Source organism: Ursus maritimus, assembly GCF_017311325.1.
Source record: "Ursus maritimus isolate PB19 chromosome X unlocalized genomic scaffold, ASM1731132v1 scaffold_X1, whole genome shotgun sequence".
Classification (NCBI taxonomy): Eukaryota; Metazoa; Chordata; class Mammalia; order Carnivora; family Ursidae; genus Ursus; species Ursus maritimus.
In genome coordinates, this window is record NW_024423319.1 from 63,723,262 (window position 1) to 63,741,584 (window position 18,323).

The 18,323-nt window shown below is 34.6% G+C and overlaps 1 protein-coding gene across 7 annotated transcripts in view; it reads left to right on the top strand.

Annotated features, from left to right (window-relative positions):
* ATRX (ATRX chromatin remodeler) overlaps window positions 1-18,323 on the top strand; it is a 345,341-nt gene that overhangs the window by 307,150 nt on the left and 19,868 nt on the right. For all 7 annotated transcript variants that reach the window (XM_040630434.1, XM_040630447.1, XM_040630441.1 and 4 more), the window contains 2 exons: window positions 9,632-9,809; window positions 11,346-11,540. In XM_040630434.1, the coding sequence (XP_040486368.1) occupies window positions 9,632-9,809; window positions 11,346-11,540 (373 nt within the window). The remainder of the gene's footprint in view (window positions 1-9,631; window positions 9,810-11,345; window positions 11,541-18,323) is intronic.

Here is an 18,323-nt window from a genome sequence, read left to right on the forward strand (position 1 = left end):
GGTCTTTACTGACATTGCTGGGTTGAGGGGAGGACTGTGTTAACTCAGACTTCTCTAACACCACTGGCAATGCCTTGTTACAACTAGGTGAGGGTAACAGTCTGAACTCCCCACTTAGCCTTTAGTGACAAGGGTGGAGGTGTACCACATTTTTCTGTACTGTTTGACTAAAATTGAGTGCTGTTTGTTTTAAAGTTTTCTGTCTTTCTAGGGTGCCCCCTTTTTAAAGGTCCTTTGGCTAGAGAGAGCAAGATTTTCTTGGAGATTTTTTTGGCAACATCCACTGGCATTTCCAGGTAGCTGGGTGCTTCAGCACTCATTCTGGGATGTATGAGACAAAAAGAAAGCCTGTGGAACTCAGTGCCATGTTGTTCCTTAGGTCCAAGGTCCCTAGCCAGTTTGTCTCCTCCGCCTTACTTTTCAGAAACTTCTTATGATTGTTTTATATATAATGTCCAGGGTCTTTAGCTTTACTTACTGTGAGGAATAGGGAACAGTATGTCTACTCCCAGAAGTGTCTACTCCATCTTTCCAGAAGTGGAAGTCCAGAGATTCAACTTTTCAAAGATTGTTCTGTCATTTGGCAAACATACACATATATTTCTGTTGTGTATATGACCAGAAGTGAGATTGCTGAGTAATAGATAATGTGTCTATTGAGCTTTAGCTTATATTGCCAAAACAGTTTTTCCAAAATGGTTGTACCAATTTGCATTCCCCTGGTAGCACATAGGTGTTTCAGTTGTTCTCTGTCATCATCACATGACAATGTCTGGTTTTTTTAAGCTGTTGTGATAGATATATACTGGCAAGACTCAGTAGTCTTTTTTAAAAAAATATTTTATTTATCTGAGAGAGAGAGTGAGAGAGCACAAGCAGGGGGAGAAGTAGAGGGAGAGGGAGAAGCAGACTCCCCACTGAGCAGGGAGCACGGGGTTCAATCCCAGGACCCTGAGATCATGACCTGAGTCGAAGGCAGCCACTTAACTGACTGAGCCACCCAGGTGCCCAAAGACTTAATAGTCTTAATCTGTACTTCCCTGATAACTAATTCCAAGTGGTTTGTAGATATAAATGTGGAAGCTAAAACAAAAGTTTTAGAAGGGAACAGCAAAGAATATTTTCCTGATCTTGCATTAAGAAAACTCATAGGGGCATCTGGATAGCTCAGTTGGTTAAGCATCCGACCCTTGATTTCAGCTCAGATCATGATCTCAGGGTCATGAGATCGAGCCCTGCATTGAGCTCTGTGCTGAGTGGGGAGTCTGCTTGAAATTCTCTTTCTCTCTCCCTCTGCCCTTTCTCCCTCTTGCGTGTGCGCGCTCTCTCTCTCTTTCTAAAATAAAGGAAGAAAGAAAACTTTCATAAACAGGACACACAAAGTACTAACCATAAAAGGAAATATAGATAAGGTGAACTTCATTAAAATTAAGAATTTCTAATCATCAAAGGAATTTCATATTAAAAATGAAAAGGCAAGTGGCATCTGGGTGGCTCAGTTGGTTAAACATCTGACTCTTGTTTTCAGCTCTGTTTGTCCCTCTCCCTCTGCTCCTTCCTCTGCTCTCTCTCTCTCTCTCTCTTGCTGTCTCTCAAAGATATTAAATAAATAAAATCTTTTTCTTAAAAATGAAAAGGCAAACCACAAGATAGGAGAATCTATTTTTTCATTTTTAAAGATAATATGGAAAAACACAAAGACAATAAATGTTATTATTTGTAATTCAATAGCCCAGATATAACCATGGTTAGAGTTTCTATGCTTATTCAGACATACTTTTTTTTTGGTTTTTGGGTTTGTTTTCATTTTTTTATTGGAGTACAATTAACATACAGTGTTAGATTAGTTTCAGATATAGAATATAATTCAACAATTTTATGCATTAGTTAGTGCTCATCAAAATGAGCATACTCTTGATCCCCTTTATCTATTTCATCCCTCCTCCACCCACTTCCCCTTTGGCAACCATCAGTTTATTCTCTGTATTTAAGAGTCTGGTTTTTTGTCTCTTTTTTGTTTGTTCATTTGTTTCTTGAATTCCACATGAGTGAAATCATATGGTATTTGTCTTTCTCTGACTTATTTCACTTAGCAGTAAACTCTCTTTGTCCGTCCATGTGGTCTCAAGTGGTGTGATCTTGTTCTTTTTTATGTCTGAGTAATATTCCTGTGTGTGTGTATGTGTGTGTGTGTGTGTGTGTAATATATACGTATATATTTGTGTAATATACACAAAATAACACAAAAACATACACACATCTTCTTTATCCATTCATTTATCAATGGACACTTGGGTTGCTTCCATCTCTTGGCTGTTGTAAATAATGCTGCTGTAAATAAACATAGGTGTGCAAAAATCTCTTTGCAGTAGTGTTTTCATTTTCTTTGGGTAAATACCCAGCAGTGAAAATACATACATACATACATACATACATACCCAGTAGTGGAATTACTGGATCGTATGGTAATTTTTTTTCTATTTTTAATTTTTTGAGGAGCCTCCATACTGTTTTCCACAGTGGCTGTACCAGTTTGCATCCCCACCAACAGTGCATGAGGGTTCTTTCTTCTCTACATCCTCACTAACACTTGTTATTTTTTGTGTTTTTGATTTTAGCCATTCTGACAGGTGTGAGATGGTATCTCATTGTGGTTTTGATTTGCATTTCCCTGGTGGTTAATGATGTTGAGCATCTTTTCATGTGTCTGTTGGTCATCTATATGTCTTATTTGGAAAAATGTCTATTCAAATCCCCTGCCCATTTATTAATGGAATTATTTGGGTTTTTGTTGTTGAGTTGTAGAAGTTCTTTTTATATTTTGAATATTAACCCCTTATTGGATATGTCATTTGCAAATATCTGGGAGAAGCTAGTCTCAATACATAGATCCAAAAAGGACTCTTAACCAGAGAATACAAAGAATTCTTAAAAATAAGTAGGGTAATATGCAGAGGCCAATTTGAAAGACTTAAACATGGGAAAGCTTCCCAGTTTGTTCCTGGAGGTGCACAAAACAGCTGATCAACTATTAAGATGTGGCATTATTTCAATTTCAAAAAATTAGGACATACTCCTGGGAAAATTTTGCTAATTGGACCAGTAACAACTCAGATTCCCTGGCTTTTAATTTGTTCTTTCTCCCTTTTATTTGAGTTCTGTGTCCATGTCTTGTAAAAAGAAGTCAACTACATTAAAAACATACTTTAATAAAACTGTAGCCAAGCTTAAAAAAAAATAAGTAGGGTAAACCAGATATTCCCATAGAAAGATGAGAAAAGAACTTCAAAAAGACTTTACAAAAGAAGGTATGCATATGGCCAATAAACATACAGAATGGTGCTTATCTTTATTAAGAAATGCAAGTTAAAAATGTTTTTGACAAAGGTGCAAAAGTGTTTCAGTGAAGGGAGGATAGTCTCTTCAACAAATGGAATTGAAACAATTGGATATTCATAAACTGAAACAAACTTTGACCTAACCCTTACCCCTATTCAAAAATTGAGTCAAAATGGGTGATAAATCTGAATGTGAAACATTATGCTTGTTAAGAAAGCATAGAAGAAAATCTTCAGGAGCTAATTTAGGCAAAGAGATTTTAGGCATGACAGCAAAGGGATATAATCCATTAAAGAAAAAAATCAATAATTGGAAAATCAAAATAAAAAACTTTTGTCTATGAATGACCCTGTTAAGAAAAGGAAAGGACAAACCTCAGACTTGGAGAAAATATTTGCAAATAGCATATCTAATATAGGCCTCATATGCAGAATATATAAAAGTTCTTTAAATGTAACAGTAAGAAAACATAACAATTTTCAGTTAGAAAATGGACCAAGGACTTAAACTGACATTTCATTTAGGAAGATCTAAGCATGGCAGATAAGCACTTGAAAAGATGTTCATCACTAGCCAATAGGGAAATGTAAACTGAAACCACAACAGGATAGAACTTTATGGCTAAAAGAAAAAATAGTGTCACTACCAAATGCTGGTAAGGATGCAGAGAAACTGGATCTCTCCCACAGTGCTGATGAGGATGTAAAATGGCACAGCCACTCTTCCTGAAGAACAACTTGTTTTTTCCCCCAAACTGAACAATTAAATATATTCTTACCATACAACCCTGCAGTCACACTTTTGAAAATTTATGCCAGAGAAATAGAAACTTAATTTCACGTGGAAACCTACACACAGGTGTTTGTAGTAGCTTTATTTGTAATGGTCAAAAACTGGAAATAACTCAAGTGTCTTATAACATGTGAATGGATAAACAAATTATATCTATATATTGGAGTAGTGCTGAGCAATAAAAAGGAATGAACTAGTGATACTGATCCACAGAACTTGGATGAATCTCAAGGGCATTATGCTGAATGAAAAATGCCATTTTATAATTCCTTTCATATGGCATTCTTGATGTGACAGAATTATGGTGATGGAGAGCAGATAAGTGGTTGCCAGGGATTAGGGTTGGTGGGGGGAAGGTGTAAATACTAAGGTATAACACAAAAGAGGTTTTTTTTTGTGGTGATGGAACAGTTCTGTACCCTGCTTGTGGTAATGGTTGCATGAATCTCCACACATGATAAATTTCATAGAGCTATACACCAAACAAAAAAGCACTTAGAAAAACTGGTGAAATCCATTAAGCCTGAGTTCAAAGTATTGTACCAACATCAGTTTCCTGGTTTTGACAATGTACTCTCTTTATGTAAGTTAATGCCATTAGGAAGAGCTGGATGAAGGGTACATGGAAACTCTCTATACTACTGTTACAAATTCTTGTGAACCCTAAGCTATTTTTTTAAAGGTTACAATAATAAGAGGTAATACCGTGAGTTATCTGGAACAATTGAAACTCTCACACACTGCTGGTGGGAAGGTAAATTGGAAATAACCACTTGGAGAACTATTTGTTCAGCTTTAACAGTGCTATATACATACCCTATGACCCTATGACTCTTGGGTATATACCTAACAGAAATGCTTACATGTCTTTACCAAAACACATACCCAGAATGTTTATAGCAGCATTATTCAAATATTTCATATTTTAATTGTGTTTGAGTGTATATTTTAATACTGATGTTTAGTATTAGGAAAATCTAAACATGTCCTGATTAGCTTATCTCAGTATGGATTTACATACTCTGTACTGAATAATATTAAAGGTTAAATAGTTGTAAAATAATTCTTAGTACTTACTCATTTACTTGACTTTGTTTCTTTATTTTTTGGGCACAAAATTAAACAGTTTTACTTCCCACTTACGTGCTTTTAAAAACCAGAATATGTCATTTATCACATCAATACTGTGTAAATCAATACCTCTGTTATTGTAAATTAGACTGTATATGTTTTTTATGTTTTTTGTCTTGTTGCATTCCTTTAGTGCAGTGAGTGCGTATTTTTTCATGTTTTGTATTAACGGTCTAGTTCAGTACTTGGGATGAATAACAGTTTGATAAATATGCTTATTAAGCCCATTCACCTCTTCATTACTGAATAGATACCAAAGAATTTTGAAGTTCTCTACAAGGTTTCCTGTTTTTTTATGTGCGTGTATGTGTGTGTTTTTAACCTACATAGTATATGCTATTCTATATGCTCGATCCTTTCTCTGGTGTGTAACAGATGTAAATAACTGGAATAATTTTGTTGTCCAATTTTGTTGTCCAGTTGTCCATAATCCCTTAAATATGTCCACTAGTTAAACAAAGCACAGTTTGTTCTCTGTAGTGAGTATTACAGAGAAATATAAAGAAGAAAATAAGTATCATAATTCCATTGACCAAAGAGAACTGTTAACATTGTATGTATACATTTTGGTTTTTAGTGCAGTTGTAATTATACTTAATAATGTTCTATATCCTGCTTTTTTCACATAATATTATGGATTTTTATTGGTAATGTAATTCATTGAATAGGCAGAGTATAATCAAGTCCTCTGTGTTGTACATGTTCTTTATTTTCAACCTATGATCTTATCAGTAACTGTGAATGAATCTATTTTCTTGCATTTATGTTAATTTCTATAGCCTATATTCTTAGATATGTGGTAGCTCCAAATCAATATAAAACATGGATTTAGTACCTGTGTTTATTCTCCACAGGATTTTTCTTAATTGTAAGCTCTTTCCTGTTATTTAAATTTTGAGCTTCTTTGCATTTTAGTTTATAATACTATATATGTAATCAGTATGGCATTTTAGTTAGTTCCTTTCATGAAATTACAGAAAGTAAGGCTTGGTGTATAAAGGTATTTTGTAGAGAGTTTTGAGAGTTTACTATATTCCAAGGGTTTTCTCACTCTTAAGTTGGCCAACAGTAGACAAATTATATAGTCATCCAATGGAATATTATATACCAAGAAATTTGAGGAAATGATCATAATATATACTCTATATGCAGATATCATATCTGTGGAAAACCAAAAATATATATGCTTAGAAAAATACACCTTAGGAAATACATGATAATTTGAAAGGGTGTTGTTTCTGGGGAATGGAACTGAGTAGTTTTTTTTTTCTTTAAATTTGTTTATATTTTTAAAAAATGTTACATAAAGTCTTTCTAAATTTGTTTTATTTATATCAAAGTAATATATTTACATATTTTTAAAAAACTGTTCTATAAGGCTTGAGATCAAAACCAGTCCCTTGACCGACCCCTTCCTACACATGCACCCTGACTTGCTGCAGGTAACAGGTTTCAATTCTTGGCAATTCTTCTGGTATTTACTTTCATATAACCCTTTCTAAAATCTAAGGTGGGAATTCACGCACATGCACACTTTTCCTTATTTATTTTCCCAACATATTTTTTGATAATTGCCTAACTCAATTTGGAGTGCTTGCTTTATTGTGACTATGTAAATACTCACACATAAGCCATTTACAATAATGTGATTACTTTTCCTTTTTTTATGCACATGTTTATGTTTGTTCAATTAATGGTTTCTTTTTTTAATATTTGTTTAGTTTTCTATGGAACTGTCAACTAATTCATTCCCAAATTCTCAGAAATATAAAGTCTTGTGTTACAACACAGCACATAATCTGTCAGTTTCTTTCTTTTTTTTAATTTGTTTTTTAGGTTTTTATTTAAATTTTAGTTAACATATAGTGTAATTTTGGTTTCAGGAGTAGAATTTAGTAATTCATCACTTTCATGTAACACCCAGTGCTCATCGCAAGTGCCCTCCTTAATACCTATCACCCATTTAACCCCTCCCCCACCCATGTCCCCTCCAGCAGCCCTCACTTTGTTCTCTATAGTTAAGAGTCTCTTATGGTTTGCCTCCCTCTCTGTTTTTCCCCTTCCTCTGTGTTCATCTCTTTTGTTTCTTTAATTCCAAAAATGAGTGCAATCATATGGTACTTGTCTTTCTCAGACAGACTTATTTCACGTAGCATAATATACTGTAGTTTCATCCACATCATTGCAAATGGCAAGATTTCATTCTTTTTGGTGGCTGAGTAATATTCCACTGTGTGTGTGTGTGTGTGTGTGTGTGTGTGTGAGAGAGTGTGTGTGTGTGTGTGTGTGTGTGTGTGTGCACGCACCACATCTTTTTTTTTTTATACATTCATCAGTCAATGGACATCTGGGCTCTTTCTGTATTTTGGCTGTTGTGGACATTGCTGTTATAAACATTGGGGTGCATGTGCCCCTTTGAATCAGTATTTTTATATCCCTTATACCTAGTAGTGCAATTGCTGGGTCATACGGTAGTTCTCTTTTTAACTTTTTGAGGAATCCCGCATACTGTTTTCCAGAGTGGCTGCACCAGTTTGCATTCCTACCAGCAGTGGAAGAGGGTTCCTCTTTCTCTGCATGCTCACCAATATCTGTCGTTTCCTGTGTTATTTTAGTCGTTCTGACCCATGTGAGGTAGTATCTCATTGTGGTTTTGATTTGTATTTTCCTGATGATGAGTGATGTTGAGCATCTTTTCATGTGTCCATTAGCCATTTATATATCTTCTTTGGAAAAATGTCTTTTCATGTCTTCTGACCATTTCTTAACTGGATTATTTGTTTTTTGGGTATTGAGTTTGTTAAGTTCTTAATAGATTTTGGATACGAACCCTTTATCAGATATGTCATTTGCAAATATCTTCTCCTATTCCGTGGGCTGCCTTTTAGTTTTGTTGATTGTTTCTTTCGCCGTGCAGAAGATTTTTATCTTGATGAAGTCCCAGTAGTTCATGTTTACTTTTGTTTCCCTTGCTTCAGGAAATGTGTCTAGTAAGAAGTTGCTGCAGCCGTTGTCAAAGAGGTTGCTGCCTGTGTTCTCCTCTAGGATTTTGATGGTTTCAGGTCTCACATTTAGGTCTTTCATCCATTTGGAATTTATTTTTGTGTATGGTGGAAGAAAGTCGTCCAGTTTCATTCTTCTGCATGTGGCTGTCCAGTTTTCCCAACTCGCATTTGTTGAAGAGACTGTCTTTTTTCCACTGGACATTCTTTTCCTGCTTTGTCAAAGATTAGTTGACTATAGAGTTGAGGGTCCATTTCTGGGTTTTCTATTCTGTTCCATTGATGAATGTGTCTGTTTTTGTGCCAGTACCATAGTGTCTTGATCACTACAGCTTTGTCATGTAGCTTGAAGTCCGAAATTATGATGCCTTTTCTTTTTCAAGATTGCCTTGGCTATCAGGGTCTTTTGTGGTTCCATACAAATTTTAAGATTGTTTGTTCTAGCTCTATGAAAAATGCTTGTGGTATTTTGATAGGGATTGCATTAAATGTGTAGATTGCTTTGCGTAGTATAGACATTTTAATAATATTTGTTCTTCCTGTCCATGAGTAGAGAATGTTTATCCATTTCTTTGTGTCCTATTCAATTTCTTTGATAAGTGTTCCATAGTTTTTAGAGTACAGATCTTATACCTCTTTAGTTGGGTTTATTCCTAGGTATCTTATGGTTTTTGGTCTTGTTTCTTTTTTTTTTTTTTAAACACATCCTTCCTGGAGCCCTTTGTCTTCTTGATTTGATATTAGCTACTTTAGTACCTTACATCTGTCTAATTTCTCTCCCTATGGTTATTACACTATATTATAATTGCCTGTCACTCACCCCTATTACACTTAGGCCCTTGCACACTATCCTTCATTTTGATGTACTTAGTGCTTGCTCATAGCAGTATTGAACACAGTATGGACTTTTGAGTTATATATGGATTTTCTACATTTACTCAGAATCTGTATATGCCTTGAATACTTTGTAAACATGTGCTTTCCATATATATTTTTAATAAAAATTTTTTATTATGTTATGTTAGTCACTATACAGTACATCCCAAGTTTTTGATGTAAAGTTCCATGATTCATTAGTTGCGTATGACACCCAGTGCACCATGCAATACGTGCTCTCCTTAATACCCATCACATATATATCTTTATTCCTAAATCAGACTCTAATTTTCCAGCAGTAAGATTCTTCCTACGCATATAAATCATCAACCTGACTCCTTAGACATGTCTTGTTTTCTTCAGTAAGTGAGAAATGAATTCTTTGAACTCCTGTGTTCAAAATACTTCCTTAGGATTAAAAAGTCATATCACAATTAAAATATCTATGAAGCACTTATTACTAAAGCATTTATGCATGTTTTTATTTTCAGAGGACGATTGTTTATCATTTCCACCAAAGCAGGATCTCTTGGAATTAATCTGGTAGCTGCTAATCGAGTGATTATATTTGATGCTTCTTGGAATCCATCTTATGACATCCAGAGTATATTCCGAGTTTATCGCTTTGGACAGACTAAACCTGTGTATGTATATAGGTTCTTAGCTCAGGTAGGTTTACGATTTATATTCTCTTTTTCATAGTGAAAGGTTGGGTGAAATTGATAATGTTTTTGGAGTGTCAAACATATATGCATTATAGAGAAGAAAATGAAATTGAAAACATCAACCCTAATACTATACATAAAGCAGCAGAAGTCAGTTTTGGCCTTTCATGATTTTCTGTTTTGTAGTTTATCCTTGTCTGTCATGTCAGCTTTCTCAGATTGAGATGGATTTGCATAGGTAAACAGATTTAGAATTTTCTTGCTTGTTCAGGAAAATTAAACGTTTATAGCTCTTTTACTTAGCATACATAGAAAAGCAAATAAGTTAATCTAATTTGCTTATAGATGTAAAGGTCAAATGATCATTGTTTTTGGTGGCTACCAGATACTCTCTTAATTTGAAGAATATGGATAAATAGGAAGAAAAAGATAACTTATAATAACAAAAAAATCATTATCAAGGATATTTAATACTTTCTAGGAAAAGTATATTAAAGTCATTTCCTTTAAACATAAACTCAGATATTAAAAAACAGAAACTGAAATTTAAGAAAAACGAGTAAAATCAAAGAGGTGGATGCATATAAGGTGATACAGGTTTATAGAATCAAGTTGCCTTTTTACTGGTACATCTGTTTTGGGAACAGATTGAGATTCTCTCCACCTGCCTCCAAATCTGGGCTTCTGAACCAGAGACTGAGTTTTATTGGTAGATTGATCCTTGCTCATTTGGTCTTCTTTAGCACTTATTATAATTGGCAAACCGCAGTGTAACCCCTTTCCTGTCATTTAAATTAAAAGCTCTTTTATATTCTGGCTTAAAGTGATATATATGTAATAGATATGGCATTTTATTTGTTAATTTTCTGTCCTGAAATTATAGAAAGTAAAACTTGATAGAAGTGCTATTTATAGTGATTATTGAGAGCTTATTATATTCAACTGAGAAGGATTTAAACTGCTCCCTTGAATTATTTTTATAACCCTCTAAAATCTTACTTCATGTACTTCTTTATTTCTGTTCACCTTGGTGTCTAACTACTCTTCTTCCACTAAGTACAGAAATATATAATGCAGGGGCGCCTGGGTGGCACAGCAGTTAAGCGTCTGCCTTCGGCTCAGGGCGTGATCCCAGCGTTCTGGGATCGAGCCCCACATCAGGCTCCTCCGCTATGAGCCTGCTTCTTCCTCTCCCACTCCCCCTGCCTGTGTTCCCTCTCTTGCTGGCTGTCTCTATCTCTGTCAAATAAATAAATAAAATCTTAAAAAAAAAGAAATGTATAATGCAAAACCTGAATGTGTATTGGTCAAATAATACAAGATGATTATCAGTAATGTAGTTTTCTTCTTTGTCAAGGTAAACTATGGTGAACAGATGAAATCTCTCATGAATTAAGCAGCATTGCTAATAAAACTTGCTTTATGGCAGTATATTACTATGAAGTTTTGCTGTTTTATATTAACCAATAATTATATTTCTCCTTGATTAAGTTTCATGTGTACAAAATTTATTTATATATTGTTCCTTCTTTTTACAAAGGGAACCATGGAAGATAAGATTTATGATCGGCAAGTAACTAAGCAGTCACTGTCTTTTCGAGTTGTTGATCAGCAGCAGGTTGAGCGTCATTTTACCATGAATGAGCTTACTGAACTTTATACTTTTGAGCCAGACTTATTAGATGACCCTAATTCAGAAAAAAAGAAGAAGAGGGATACTCCCATGCTGCCAAAGGTAAAGATCTTTAGATTATTAGCTTAAGAAAAAAGAAAACCTACCATGGACCAAAGATATTTTACTGTTACAGTGAAAGTTAGTCATTTGACTAAGGCTGTATTTCAGAATTTTACAAAGAGAATAAAATCGTATTTAAATGAGAGGGTGCTTGGTCAATTCTCCACATAACACCACAAAAAGATAGTGTAATCTGAAATACATATTTTATGCCAAGTAAAAAGTTCAGCCCTGTAGAAAAAAGTTTCTGAGTAGAAACCTTAAAGGAAACAGTATGTTTCTCTTTTAATAATCTCCAGTAGAGGGCATACATAATTGTAATATTTCTATATGAAATTTAAGTATCTCTTCCTTAACGTTCTTTGCTGTCATATAGCAGTTAAGAATCACCAAATAAAAGTGTCTCTTGATATTTTTCACTGTCACAAAGCAAGTAAGACTTTCACACTTGGAAAAGGATGCTTAGAGGTAATCCTGTCAAGCCCTCATATTTTATATAAGTGGGGAAACCTAGGGTCAGAGATACTCAATGATTTGCTCATAGTTTCCAGCTAATAAGTGGCAGAGCCAGGAGTAGTATCTACATCTGACTTCTAGTCCATTGTTCTTGGATTTTAAAAAAGACGTTATTTAGATTAGTATAGAAATTTATTATGATGGTAGATATCGTTTTGACCCTTTTGGACATAAGATAAAGCCATATGTTTTCTGGTCTAAAATAATGATCTAAATATATTTAAACATATTCTAGTTAATCTAAAAAGCTATTTTAGGAGGAATTGTTGGGGGGTTGTTTTTCCTGTTGTCTTGGCTTCAAATTCAAGCACTTAATGTTCCATGTGGCTGTTAAGAGATTGGAAAAGCAGCTACCCGGTTATGGTGTCATTCTACCAAAGTCATTTTAGTCATGTGTTTAAAAAACAAAAAAACCCCCAAACCTCATAAGTATCTTAGTTCTTCATATGGTTGAACACATTGAATTAAAGCAAAAGGTAATAGTAATAAATGTCTAATGCTAACATAAATCAGTGATTTCTCCAGTTAACTTTTAATGTACATGTTAATTCAAGTAACATGAACATTAAACATTTGGAAATTTTTTTAAAATGTCTTTTGTCTATATAAAAAATTTTTGTTTTTTCTAATCAGTGAGCTAGTCTTCCATTTAAAGTTTACCGATAGAGCATCTAGGAAAAAAGAGTTTTTGTGACAACCTCTACCAAATCCCTTTGATAATCAGGCTTAGGGCCACGTGGGGGTTTAAATCTACTGTTTTTATGTTACATTTAAAACGCTTCTTTAAAGAATATCATTTCACTTTAATGTTATGAAATATTAAATTAATAGTGATTTGGCTTTCCTAATTATGTTATAGAATGTGAGTGGGATCTTGAATAGTCTTTGGAAAATTTTCTGTATGTAAATCTGTTTATATACCTTTAAAAACACACAAACACAAATGGAATCATACCATATATACTCTTCTGCAACTTGTTTTTTTTACCTAGATATTTCTTGAACATTTTTCCATAGTGGTACATATACTTCTACTTTTTAAAAAACAACTGCATAGTGTTCCCTTGCTTTGATTTAATTCTTATATCCCCAACAGCTTTCTTATTAGTTACTTAATTCTGTATGGCAAGAAGTATTCTTTAAAGGACTTGGACATATAAGTCAAGCAGAGAAAGACAATTATCATATGGTTTCACTCATTTATGGAACATAAGAAGTAGGAAGATCTGTAGGAGAAGAAAGGGAAGAAGGAAGGGGGAGGTAAAAAGAAGGGGGAATGAACCATGAGAGACTATGGGCTCTGGGAAACAAACTGAGGGCTTCAGAGGGGAAGGGGGTGGGGGAATGGGATAGGCTGGTGATGGGTAGTAAGGAGGGCACATATTGCATGGTGCACTGGGTGTTATACGCAAGTAATGAATCATAGAACTTTATATCAAAAACTTGGAATGTACTGTATGGTGACATAACATAATAAAAAATTTTTATAAAAAAAATAAAGGACTTGGACATATATTTATGTTTATAATTTTAAAGATAGTGCAGTTTCCCTTTTCAATTTGAGAATGATTTTTATCTAATTAGCATCTTTCCTAAAATTATACTTATATATTTAAGCTTCAATTTTTACAAGAAATACATCATGCTTAGTGATATTTCTGATAGGAAGCAAACATTCCACTTTCAAACATTCCACTTTAAAAGGGGGCAGTTGCTTTGAAGTTATTCGTTATATGATAAATTTCTGATTTTAGGAATATTTATTTACTTTGATAAACATTTATTGATTATTTGCTGACTTTGAGGTGTACTATGAGGGTAAACTAAGAACAACAAGGCATTGTCTGTGCTTTAAAGAAGATTTAAAAAATTAGCCAGGAAAGAAATGCTATTTAATTGTTATAGGATGTCTGGAAAGAAGCCATCTGTTTTATAACTTGGTACTCTGAGTTGTTAAAGGTGTCGTGCTTTTTCATTTATAGACTTTACTACTGTATTTTGCTTTTGGTGCTCTAACCAAGAACAAAAGTGGTGCTTTTGCCCAAGAACAAAAAGGAAAAGGAATATTGAATGCTACATTAACCCAAAGTGCTTCAACTCTCCCACAGCTCTTCCCAAAAGGAAAATAATAGTTAACTTTTACTGATTTCTCACTGGGTTTCATACTGTGTGCTAAACAGTTTGTTGAGATTATCTTCCTTAATCTAGCAGCAACTGAAAAGCTGATAATGCTGTTTTCATTTTCGAGATGAGGAAATTAAGGTTTGAAGAGATTATGTAACATACCCAAGTTTACCCACCTAATTAGTGGTGAAGCTGGCCTTCAAACCAAGTCTGCCCAACTTGAAAGCATGTACTCTTAATCATTATATACTTTATTGCTCCCCAAATAGAGATTAGAAAGTTAAGTCCAAGTAGAAGAAACAAGACAGAGGACCTAGGATTCCTAGAATTGAATGACATTTAGAATGCTTTATTTTAATATAAAACTGGATTTTAAAATATGGAATTCTTTCACAGTTAATGCCGTTGTGTGATGTAACTGTTGAGATTGTATAATATAGCCAGTTTAGCTCATAGCTTGTGAAGTGGTAAATTCCTCAAATTTATAGAAAGCTTTAAAGTTTACAGAGGACTTTCTCATACACATTCATTATCTTAGGAAACTAAAGTTTAGAGTTTGTGACTACCCAAGAGTACGTGACCAGTAAGTGTTAGAGTTAGAACTTGAACTTAACAGTTTTCAAATTGTATTCCAAGGAACCTCCAGTAGATTAGCAGAGGTGCTCCAGGGCTACCATGTTGCTAAGTGAGTAGTGGAAGGCCAGACAGGCAGCACTCCAAATCCCACATCCCATTTCAGTCAGAGTCCCTCTCCTTTTATCTCTTTTATGCATTGGGCTGCAGCATAAGATTTACTTTAAAGGGAGGATGTTAGTCCTCTTTTCCCCCTTACTGTCTGCTTTTTATTCTCATAACTTATTCAGATATTAGTGCTTTTTAAAAAAGGTTTTTAAAACAGTGTAGTAGGGACTCCTGGGTGGCTCAGTCGGTTGAGCATCTGCCTTCAGCTCAGGTCATGATCCTTGGGTCCTGGGATTGAGTCCCGCATCAGGCTCCTTGCTTAGCGGGGAGCCCGCTTTTCCTTCTACCAGCCACTCTCCCTGCTTGTGCGCTCTCTCTCTCTCTCTCTCTCTGACAAATAAATAAATGAAATATTAAAAAAAAATAAATAGTGTACTATACCACAGTGCCTTTCTAACTATCACAGTAACTAAGAACTGTCAGGGATCTAAAAGGAAATACAATAGGATATTGTATGAGATTTACCTGAAGGAGGTGATAGCCTGCTTGGGGAGAGAAAAGTAACATTACTTTAAGAAAAAGAATGAAGTGCTTATGTGACTGGTACTGAATGTGTTGGCCGTATAGTATATGGTTAAAAAAATGGAGAATGGAGCATTCAGGTACAGTTTTGGTGGGAAAAAATCAGACTGGCCAATAAAAGGTGGTTAGTATTTGGTTGGATTAGGAAAGAATGAGGTTTGAATGCAGGATGAAACAATCTGGGCAAAGGGAAAGATAATGATTTATGTACCGGACTCAAGGTATGATAAATTGGCCAGATAAAGAGTTCAAATTGGATGGGTGAAATGTGGGTAAGGTGGGGCCAGCTTATGGAGAGCCATGAAAGGTAAATGGAGGCATTTGGATTTAAAATAGTATTCACTATAAGTTCATGAATGGACCTATTATATGATAAATGTAGGCTTTTGGAAAATTAGCCTGGTAGTAAAATGCAGAATGGAAGGACATATAATAGGGTGATGGTTAGGCAGTGAATCAAACACTTCAAGAAAAAAAATGAGAGAACTCAGTAACTGATGCTAGGCTGTAGCTTTCAATAGGTAGGCAGTGAAAAATTTACCTAAATACTGAAGCTTATTTATTCATTCATTGATTAAAAACTTTTCAGGGGCGCCTGGGTGGCTCAGTCGTTAAGTGTCTGCCTTTGGCTCAGGGCATGATCCTGGAGCCCTGGGATCAAGCCCCGCATCGGGCTCCCTGCTCTCCGCTGGGAGCCTGCTTCTTCCTCTCCCACTCCTCCTGCTTGTATTCCCTCTCTCACTGACTGTCTCTCTCTCCCTCTGTCAAATAAATAAATAAAATCTTTAGAAAAATAATAAAAATAAATAAAAAATAAAATAAAAACTTTTCAGATACCTGCAAAGTACCAATTATTATGCTGGTTACTAAGGATACATTGGTAAATAAGACTAGGTTCCTGCTCCTAAGGAGTCCAATCAATGTACTGTAAGCAAGTAAATGTAGTAAAAGTTATGGATCCCATGATATAAATCTATATAGACATCAAAGAAGGAATATTCAATTCTTTCTTGGAGAATTTGGAGATGGGGAATTGACATTAGGAGGACTTAAACTGATGTTGAAAATAGAAGTGGGTAGCTGTTTGCATTGCTATGAGGGCAAAAGGTGAAGGCCCTTCAAGAGGAAGAGCAGGAAAAAGAAACAGGCTCATCAAACAGCATGGCAAGTTTTAGGAGCCTCAAGTAGTTTAAAAATAATAGAGTAAAAGGAGATAGTGGTAGAGTAAGGGGGGGGTAGGCACGGGGAAGAGATAAGAGAAAAGACAGGAGAGAAAGACGGGAATCAGATCTAGAAGTTAGAGTTTGAATGTTGTGTTACTGGCTGTTGGATCTATTGTAATGATTTTAAGAAAACCACCAACATCAAATTTTCATCTTAGAAAAATCACTTTGGGTATCAGTGTTCAGGATGGATTGGAGAAAGGAAAGTAGATGTAAAGATACTTGTTAGGATGCTATTTTTAGTAGCATTTTATAGTTCAGATGAGAGAGGAATTGCAGGCCTGAAGTAAGGTGATAGCAATGGGGATGGAGAAGTACCAAGCACAGTGTAGGTACTCAGTAAATGTTAACTTTGTTCCCTGAGATTATATTTAGAATTTCACTTAACTTTGCCCACTACTGTTTGGTTTAGATTTCCATTAATAAGAATTTGAAAATTGGTCCTCTCTGAAACAGGTACAAGTGGGTGTTTTTGATATTCATAGTGAGGGATTTCTTACTGTTTGAACCTGCTCTTACTAAAAACATTTCAGAGTTGATTCCTATTATTATAGTACAATTGCAAACACCTTCCTTTTTTATACATCATGTTCAAAATGAAAGACTGCTAAAAATGATGTATTTTCATTTCCCCTTCAATTTGCTATTATCTAAATAATGATTAAATTACATGCCTTTTTGAGTTAATTTTCATTGCCCTTTGATACTTCTTGAAGTGTTTGTTTTCAGCTTACTTGGTATGTGATTATTATATCTTTTTCTGTCTTATCACTTCCTCTTTAAGTATTATGTAATTCCTTCTGTATTTCTGTTTTTGTTTACTTTCTTTTACTTCTCTATTTTTAAATTTTTTAAAAATTAGATTTAATATCTCAGACTTTATTAACCACTTGACTATTTTTCTTGTCTTTTTATCTTTGCAGCTCTTTAAAGGCAAGAACTATATCCTTTGCTCCTTTTCTTTCATCCATAGTGAATAATATAATGCTGGCACTTTTATATGGCCTTTTTTGAAATTCGAGTCGCCTTTATAGTGATATTTAACTGGACTTTTTATTGTTCCTTAATGATCCATATATCATTGAAAGGCAGTGTCAGACTTATTGCAAGTAGTAAAATTGAAATGAAGAGTGATTTGTCTGTCACAGCAGGTGTGTGAAGGGAAGAGAATTGGAGCTTTTAATTTGTGTCTTCAGTTCTGTGCTGAATTAGCTATCTTAGCTCTGTTCTCCACTCTACCCCATGAATTATGTTCTATTAAATCCCCTCATTGGTTTCTTGCTGTTGTTGGTGCTGCTTTTCTTTTTTTGAAATATAACGGTCTTGTAGTCCTGTGAACCCATTTTTTTAAAAAAATATATTGATTTTAGGGTCTCCTGAATCATGTCTACAAAATATTGATGTAGCTCTTTAGTTGTTCAGGGTAGTAATGTTTTCAGCCATTCTGAAACTTCCAGCATGATCTAAACTTACAGTTTGACATAAGTTTCTAATAATAAAGCTTTGTTGACTGATTCTTAACTGTTTATTTTTTAAGTATTAAAGTAATAACTTGCTTCTGGTAATGTTTATGTAGACTGTGTTAGGCAAAGTATCTTTTCTGGTAGTAAACTTATGAATAATGAATCGTTGAGCACTACAACAAAAACATATGATG